The 9,621-nt window shown below is 34.3% G+C and overlaps 1 protein-coding gene across 1 annotated transcript; it reads left to right on the top strand.

Annotated features, from left to right (window-relative positions):
• The first annotated feature begins 1,519 nt into the window (after positions 1-1,519).
• On the top strand, positions 1,520-9,440 carry LOC145616233 (vacuolar-sorting receptor 1-like). The gene is made up of 11 exons (XM_081670927.1): positions 1,520-2,166; positions 2,915-3,607; positions 4,587-4,675; positions 4,764-4,833; positions 4,923-5,006; positions 5,276-5,352; positions 5,436-5,517; positions 6,547-6,629; positions 6,769-6,832; positions 7,499-7,627; positions 8,860-9,440. Exons 1-11 carry the CDS (start codon positions 1,860-1,862, stop codon positions 9,060-9,062), a joined length of 1,881 nt encoding a protein of 626 aa, XP_081527053.1. The 5' UTR covers positions 1,520-1,859; the 3' UTR covers positions 9,063-9,440.
• The last annotated feature ends 181 nt before the right edge of the window (positions 9,441-9,621 follow it).

The following is a 9,621-nucleotide window of genomic DNA, read 5'->3' as shown; positions in this document are numbered from 1 at the left end:
CCAATAGGGAGATAAGGAAGTATTTTATAACATTCATTCTTCATGGACTTATTAATATTACTTTTATTTTTGTAAAAGTTCGTAATTAAGATAATCAATACTTTTCATCAAAAAAAAAAAAATCAATACTTTGTTACTTTATTGCAAATTTTTGAGGCATATGTTGGCTACGTAGTCTATTTTAAGGGTGAAGTAAAATGTGGTGAAAAACGCATCTTCTTAGACCTAATTTGATTAGGCTTTCAATTTTTGTTGTTTCCATTGTCTAATTTAACGAATTTTGAAGTATAATTCAAGTCCTTCCTTTCCAATTTTGCATGCCTTTTCACCTTTTGGCACAAATGGTACAATACTACAAGTCTACAATGTATCTATTTATAGCTGTGTAATCAAACTTTGATTAAGGCATTTCATTAATCGATGCATTTCATTTATTGATAAAATAACAAATACTATAAACGAACACCTCTTGCTATTTACTTCTACTCTTCAAGTTAGCTAAGGTCCAATCTTTTTGTATCACATGGAAAGTTACATAAGTTTAAATCAGATCAATTAAGGGTCTGCTCACTTCAGCTTAATTTTAGTTCAGTTCAATTCAGCTCCAATCAGTTTTATTAGTTCAGTTCCAATCAGTTCAGTTCCAATCAGTTCAGTTCAGCTCCTAATTTCCTTCTCTGATAAAATATTCATTTCAGCTCCAATCAATTCAGTTTAGCTCATTTCAGTAAATGTGAACATGCCTTAAGTCTCATTCATATTTGGTTTTTATTGCTACTAATTAATAACTTTTATTATTATGCAGTGATTATCAAGTCTAGACATATTTGGGTGGAAATATTACATGATATGTAGTATTTTTCAAACTCAAACATCATATACATATTCTTGATAATTATCAAAGTATTTATCTAATCCATGTTTAGTCCATCTAATTGATCAAAACTTTGATAATGTGATTTATTTAAATTTTTATGATTTGATCCGGCTAGATTTGATTTGATAATCTTTTATAGTACTCGGTATGATATTTTTTAAAGTAAGCACTTAATTATCTGTTTAAATAAGAGTGGTGGATCTTGGTTAGAAATATGAAATGGGGCAAGGATTTATATCTTTGATTACTTGCTCAAAACTAATTATTGCATATTTAACAACCTTTTATGAAAACAAAAAATCTATAAGGGTCAAACCTCGATTAGCCCCGATAAAAGGTCCCTCCGATTATGTCGAATCAAACATAGGCAAAGGTAGCCCTGATGAAAGGTCCCTCCGATAAAGTTAAACATAGACAAAGGGCCTAAAGTTGAGTAATACACTAATACAAGTGTACTAATTTTTGATAACTTTCAAGTTACTCTAGTTTGTAGGATCAACCGAGCAACCGTTTCCTACACTCCAGGAAATAAATGGCTAAAATAAAAGAACCAAAATTGAAAAGAAATTCCACATCAGACTTTGTTTTCCTTTTTCTTTTTCTTTTCCTTTTTTTTCGAAGTGGATTTTGATTAACTTCATCATCATCTAGTTTCTTAACACCTACAAACAAAAACTACTCTTGCTTTTCTTTTTCTTTTTTTTTTTTCCTTCTTTTTTCCTCTAAACCTTCAAAATCAATACAATTATCCCTTTTTTTACGCAACAATTTTCATCAAAATCCAATTCTGGAAACAAATTACAGAATTCCCTACGAAAAAATGTTACCTTTAATGATCCTATAAACTAGATTAAAATTCTTAGATTACACTTTAAATCTTCAAATTAATATCTGGGTTTTCCTCAAACACTACTAAATTCTCTATGTTTTGATCTGGGTATTCAAATTTTCAACCAGATCCTCAAAAAAAGGAAGAAAATTTATGGGAACAAAGATGAAGAATACAGAGCATTTGGTGATAATTAGCTTACTAATCATGATTAATTCATGTTTAGGGAGATTTGTGGTGGAGAAAAACAGTTTAAAAGTGACATCTCCAAGTAATTTGAAGGGTATTTATGAATGTGCAATTGGGAATTTTGGTGTCCCACAATATGGAGGTGCAATGGGTGGAATTGTGGTTTTTCCAAAATCTAACCAAAAGGGTTGTAAGCCATTTTCTGATGATGAAATTACCTTCAAACCTAAGCCTGGTGGATTGCCTGTTTTTCTCCTTGTTGAACGTGGGGGTAATTTTGTCATCTTTCTGTTAATTATGATTAGTGATTTCTCCATTTCATTTTAATTATTTTTGAAAAAATTGTATCTTGGTTTGGTGGTTATGATTTATTTGAGAATTTTGATTTGCATGTGATGTTTGATTATATTTTGTGTTATAAATGTGATTTGTATGTTTGTTTGGATGCTAAATCAGTTTATTTTCAACTGTGGTCTTTAAATATTCCCTAATCCTATTTGTATTAATAAACTAATCTAGTGTTATTAAATTTGATTTATTAATGTTTATGAATATGACAGTATCTAGGATAGATAATAGATGATGCTGAATTTGGTCTTTCTTGGTTATTTCTTTTATTCTTTATGCATGTTGGATGAAACTATGACTTGGACAGACCTAGCCTTTGTCCTTAATCCTATATTATTTCGGCGGGGAAGGAGGGGGAAATGCTGAAGGCATCTTTTACTCGTTCCGTAAGATGGGTTGTTTTCAAATATTGATGCCTGTTAATTGTCTTTGAAGGCGGTTACTTCATGTTTATACTCCGTATGTGGTTTGATTGAACTAAGAATGTAGCTTTAGCTACTTCTAAAACTTCATCGAGTGTATGATGAATGTGGAGCTTTATGTGCAACTTCGGCATTCTGATGTAATATACGATAATAGTATCAAGATTATCCTTTTCTTAGCTTGTTTTGTTCGCTTCGTGACTGTTTATTGAGTTATTTTTTAACTGTCAAGTTTCGTGGTCTTTCCAGAATGTTTTTTCACCTTGAAGTCATGGCATGCACAGAATGCTGGTGCTGCAGCAGTACTTGTCGCTGATGATAGAATTGAGCCTTTGATTACTATGGACACCCCTGAAGAAGGCACATCCGAGGAAGATTATGTTAGGAATATCACCATTCCTTCAGCCCTCATTAGCAAGACTTTTGGAGATAAGCTGAAGAAGTCTTTATCAAAAGGCGAGATTGTAAAAATCAACCTTGACTGGAGGGAGACAGTCCCACATCCTGATGATCGAGTTGAATATGAATTTTGGACTAATAGTAATGATGAATGTGGGCAAAAGTGTGATGCTCAGATTGATTTTGTAAAGAATTTCAAAGGCGCTGCTCAGATACTTGAAAAAGCTGGTTATACTCAATTTACACCTCGCTATATTACATGGTATTGCCCTGAAGCTTTTATCTTGAGCAAGCAATGCACATCGCAGTGCATCAATCATGGGCGGTATTGTGCTCCAGACCCTGAGCAAGATTTCACAGTAGGTTATGATGGTAAGGATGTTGTACTTCAGAACCTGCGCCAAGCTTGCTTGTTTAAGGTAGCTAAGGAAAATGGAAAGCCATGGCTTTGGTGGGACTATGTTTCTGATTTTGCAATCCGTTGCCCTATGAAACAAAAGAAATACACAAAAGAGTGTGCAGATCAAGTAATCAAATCTCTTGGTAAGTTATAGAGGGTCAATCCTGGTATCTTACTAGTCTTTTTCAGTTTGTTAAAACCTCATAAATATTCAAATTTTTGAGATGTTATGTTATACTAACTAATTAGTTTACTCAAATCCTCTAGTTGTTAATATAAATCAGTACCCTTTCTGTTCCAATACAATTCTCTTGCTTCCTTTTCCAGGATGGATGTCCTTATTTTATGTCCACATACGACATACCATACTTATTAACTTATTCATTGACACTTCCCATTCTACCTTATTACATTGTGTTTTTTAGAATTCTATTATTCTTTGATTTTAGTTAAGGGGAAAAGGAGGTTAGGTTAATTTGGGTCATGATCCTTACGACCTTACATAGTTCAAAAACTTGACAACATAATGTTGTTAACCTAAAATGCTTTTCAGAATATGATCATATCCAAATTTCCCAAGTATAAGAGGGCTGTACAAATGAGATTATATTGTTTACTTTTAAACAATATCTGCAGAGCTCTGTCATCGTTCTTGCATATAAATGCAGTTTAATTGAGCATTGGGTTAGGAAAGAGTTGATTTTTTTTGTGAGCTAGTGTACCACATGATCCAATGTACTATTCTGTATTAACGTATTAAGGTCATATTACAATTTGCTGCATTCAAATGAGAATTTTCTTTGTCACTAGATTTGTGGTTGGCCGATTTCCATGCCTTGCTTTGTCCTTTACTCCACTTTTACAAGCTACATGCAATATGATTATGCTGCTGTTCCTTTCAAGCTGGTGATTGAGATAACCTGTAACTGATGATATTTCTGAAATTCAGAATTGCCATTATTTGATGATTTAATTGTATTGTTCCTGACTTCATTTACTTGTCTACCATCCTTTATTCTTACTGTTAATATTGACGTGATTTCCTCCCCCTCTCTCCCCCCTTTTCCTTTTTCTTTCTCCTGGAAAGTTTTATTGTTAATTTATCTTCTATATGCTGTATAGGTGTTGACGTCAAGAAAGTAGACGAATGTATTGGAGATCCGGAAGCTGATGTGGAAAATCCTGTCCTTAAGTCAGAACAGGAGGCACAGGTATTTACACATAGATTTCCTCCCCCCCCAATTGAAGTGTGGTTTATATCCTGGTTCTGAGCTGATCCCTCCATTATATTTGTTTCAGATTGGTCATGGTGCTCGGGGAGATGTGACAATATTGCCAACTCTTGTAGTAAACAACAGACAGTACAGAGGTTTGAAGATGATATTTTGACATTTGATCTAATTTCTGGCTCTAATTACCTAAATTATATGAATGTTTCAACTCTTCGAAATTTTTCAGGTAAATTGGTGAAGAATGCTGTTCTCAAGGCTATATGTGCTGGTTTTGAAGAGACCACCGAACCTTCACTATGTCTAACCCCAGGTCAGCATTAGTATTACGTATAAAAGACACCGGATACCTTTTTTTTTTTTCCCTTTTTTTTTTTTTTTTTTTTTTTTTTTTTTTTTTTTTAATGCAAATGATTATATTATGAATTAAAAATTGTTGAATTGATAAAACACTATGTTCCAGAAATTTTTTTCCCAGGGCAGGGGGATGTTTGTGGTTTAGCCTTTTAGGGAAAAGACAATTACCTTGAAGCTACCTGTAAAGGTCTTGCTTAATGATGGTTTTGGATTACCTGTTAACAGATGTTGAAACCAATCAATGCCTAGAGAACAATGGTGGATGCTGGCAGGACAAGGCTTCCAATCTTACGGCTTGCAGGGTAAGCATAACATCTTTAAGAGAAGGATTAATCCTCAGGGTATTCATTATGGATTTTTTTTCTTATACATCTTAATTTCTCAGGATACTTTTCGCGGTAGAGTCTGTGAATGTCCTACGGTGCAAGGGGTCAAGTTTGTTGGTGATGGTTATGTTCATTGTGAAGGTAATTATTCATTGATATATATTTTAGACGTTTATAAATTACTATAATTGGTGGTAGATCCATTCTAAGGGAGATTCTGGATTGATTTCACACAAACAATTTACATGAAGTTCTGGGAAAATCTCAATGCTTGCCCTTTTTTGGTAGCTGAAATCTCTGTGGTACCTCTCTATTACTATTTGCAGAGTATAATGTGACATTAATGAACCATTAAATGTTATTTTGGCTATCTAATAGGTTGATTTTGAGTTGACCATGGTTGTCTTAAAAATGAGTTGACACGAAAACTTAGGGTTGATGAACCCCTAAATTATTGTCAGTTGATTATTGAGTGAAATTTTTTGAGATTTTGAGAGAGAGATAAATTGTGAGATGTTTGAAAGAGAGATGGCTGATTAGAGAGAAAGAAAGATGATGAGTTATTTTTGGGTGGGTACATGTGGATAGGGTGAGTTGGAGGAAAAGAGAGGGAAGAGTAGCATATGACTTGAGTGCAAGCCTGCAATAAACTAGATCCTTCCAATGTTGGAAAGATTTGGAAAGAAAATGAAAGCTCACATATTCCCTCCTCTTACCTTCCTTTCTTTTCTCTCTCTTTCAGTCATTCTCTCCCTTTCTTTTCCTTCCTCTATGGCTAGCCAAACATAGTGTTTGGGTAATTGTTGTATGGGCATTTGGGTAATTACCATTACCATATTTACCAACCCTTAGTTAACAATCACATCAATGTTTCTTCTCTACAGATCTAAACACTTTTTTTTTTTTTTTTTTTTTTTTTTTTTTTTTTTTTTTCTGTCACTTTCTTTTTCTATCCATTTTCAATCTATTTTATTTATTGCTACTGTTAATCTTCATGTCAATTGCCAAACCCATATGTGAATAAAATAGAGTGAGAGAGCATGTTGATAGGGGGAAAGTTTAAGATGTGCTTGCCCTCCTCAGCTGCTAGATTCTGCTCCTGGCTGTTGCTTTTCAGTTAACAGTGTAATGTAGAACTCATATCTGTTATGAACACCTTTTGTTTTTCAGCATCTGGACATTTACACTGTCAAATCAATAATGGAGGATGTTGGAAAGATACTCGTGGTGGCAGGACATATTCTGCTTGTGTGGTAAGCTCTTCCGACTCTCTGGTTATTGCAGGAATTAGTGTACTATATGCACATGATTAAGCACAGAAGGACTTGCTAATAATGAGATTTATTTCTACGCTATCTTTCTAATTCAAATATTCATTGTTTGCATGTCCAGGATGAACACACACATGGATGTAAATGTCCTCCTGGGTTCAAGGGAGATGGCATTCACTGTGAAGGTACTTGTTTTCTGATTGTTTTTTTTTTTTTTGCTTGATCAAATTGTCCTTAATGCTAAATGAACTTGATGCGATTTTCTTTGTATGAGTTTGGGGTGACTACAAGGCTGACTGTTTAAGTGTCTAATAGTTGTGAAGTTTTGGAAAAGTTTGTCATATTTTCTTCATATTGGAACAGAAAATCCTTACAGACAATTTTCCATTCTTCCCTACATTAATGAACTGCCAAGCAATAATTTGTTAGTGTGACAGTTGGGCTGTATTTAACTTTTTTGGTTTATTGTCATGCTGCCCTATTGTATACTGTAGTGAGAAAAGAAAATTATGTATACCTTGTGGGCTGCCTGTGCTGTCACAGAAAATGTCTCTCCTAACTTTTCCTCTACTCGTTTAAATCAACGTCAACATTAAACCGTTCCCTTTTGAAATTTTACCATCCAGCCAAGTGTAAGGGTCTTGATTTAAGTAACAAGTAGCCTTATAACAATTCATGTTAGCCGTCCCCAAATCATTTTGGGACTAAGGCTTTGTTGTTGTTGTTGTTGTTGTAACAGTTCAATGTGTAATTTATTTGTTTCCATACTTTCAGCAACCAAAGAATAGTGAAACCTATGACTTCATTTGAAGTGAATCTTTTCTGAATCTTCTGTATTGTTTTTCCTCCAGATGTTGACGAGTGCAAGGAAAAAGTAGCCTGCCAATGTCCAGAATGCAAATGTAAGAACACTTGGGGAAGCTATGAATGCAGCTGCAGTAATGGTTTGCTGTACATGCATGAACATGATACATGCATAGGTGAGTCACATGTGAACTCTGTGGTCTTTAGGTGTTTTATCCTCCCTTTTCTCTCTCCCCTAGTCCTTAAGGGTTTTGTAACACAGAAGCATTAGCATGTAAAGCTATAGTCAATCCGTTGAAAATAAAGTCTCATCTCCGAGTACACCATACAAGTGAATATATTAGAAAGCTTGCTATTGATGCCAGGCATTTTAAAAGTAGAATATGAATTATCTTGGAATGAAGTAATAGGTAATGTTAAATTGCATCAAAATCATAGGCATGTTAAATTGCATCAAAGTTATAGGTGATGTTAAATTGCATCAAAATTTTGTTCTTTATTATTTTTTTCGGACAAGATTACATTGACAGCCTCATAGTCTACTGTCCAGTACAGTTCACATTAACTACTCTCCAGCCTCTTCACTTGTATTCAAAATGTTATAACTGACTTTAGCTTCATTTGCATAACATGGTGGAGTGTGCTATGATGTTATCAACTTTTATTTCACAGAAATTGTTAGACGATTAACTATGTTTTGATTGCTGAAGATGCACTCTCTCCGTATGTAATTATGTATATATCAGGTCTTGTCTGTTTTATATTGCGCCAAAATGATAGGCCTATTTTCTAACTCTAGTAGAACTTTGAACTTGACATATATTATTATTCTTCTTTACTTGGAATGTCGAGGAGAGATGAAGAATACCTTGTGGATGCATACTCAAATAATAAATAAAGAAGGTGTGTATGGGATCTTTATTTAATCAATTAATCCTCAATGATTCCCCTGAACAATTGTGATTTATGGAGTATTATAACAGTAAGGCTAGATAACTAACCTGTTAATTAATCGACAACTAATTAAATTATCAAAAAATTTCTTGTCTCTCCTCTCACCCTGCAACAATCTTCACTTATTTTAAGGATGGGTTTGTCAATTTATTAGGCGTTAGCTAACAAACGAGCTAGATCAGATAGATAACCTTTTTGACTACTCACAACAATAGCTAGGTGTTATCTAACGACTTTTAGCATTTGTGGCGCCTTATAGAGTGCTTGACGTCTCTGAATTCTTTGTGAGTTAGTTATTGTTGTGAGTTTTGGCTTTTCAGCTCATTGCAAAACTAATTTTTATATCATAATTAGCATAAATAGATATTAGTATGACTTGTTTAGCATCTCTTTGATTTTGGTACTGCCCTCTTAATGCTTTTCTTTTCTTTTTTTCTGCCAATTATTTATGCAGGTAATGGTAGTGGAGGTTCTGGTTGGGGCTTCGCTTGGATGTTTATTCTGGCTTTGGGAACAGTTGGACTGGGTGGATTTGCGTTTTACAAGTACAGGATCCGGAGGTACATGGATTCAGAGATACGGGCAATCATGGCTCAGTATATGCCTCTTGATAATCAAGTCGAGATTACCACTCATATACTTGGGGAAGAGAACTGAGAACTCGAGCCAACGTTAAAGGTTGGCACCAATGAGATGGGCTAACTGGAAATTTGATCAAAAAAATTGTTGTATCTTTGCCCTCAATGTGTCATTGCTTTTATCTTGAGTTGGGCAAAAAGAGGATTGCCCCTAGGCCAAGTATCTGTTCATAAAAGGCTGCATATTTTTTTTGGTATGCTGGACTTTTACTGTAGATCTGGCTGTCTGATGAAGTATCCTGCTATAAATAATTCTGCTTGTATATATAGAATCGTTAATAAGCGATGGAGTTTTGATTTCCATCCTTTTTCAGAAGCAGATTACGTATTCTATAGTAAAAAAATATTGCTTATCTTGAATTGGACACGATTATATGCAGTGTATATATTTGGAGGATTCGGTGGACTTGTTTCTGTTGGAAGTTTTGTTATAATGGCCTAACAACGTCCCTCCAAAGGATGTAGCATTACCAGTTGTGAACTGGTTTACAATGCGTGCCATATCTATTTGATGTTTCCTTCACAGCTATTGTCTTCATTTATTACAGTACAATCTTTCATTTTGGGGTTGGATGTGC

The sequence above is a fragment of the Chenopodium album genome, chromosome 26 (assembly GCF_948465745.1).
Source record: "Chenopodium album chromosome 26, dcCheAlbu1.1, whole genome shotgun sequence".
Lineage (NCBI taxonomy): Eukaryota > Viridiplantae > Streptophyta > Magnoliopsida > Caryophyllales > Amaranthaceae > Chenopodium > Chenopodium album.
The sequence above is the reverse complement of the archived record's forward strand: the minus strand, read 5'-3'. Positions and strand labels throughout refer to the sequence as shown.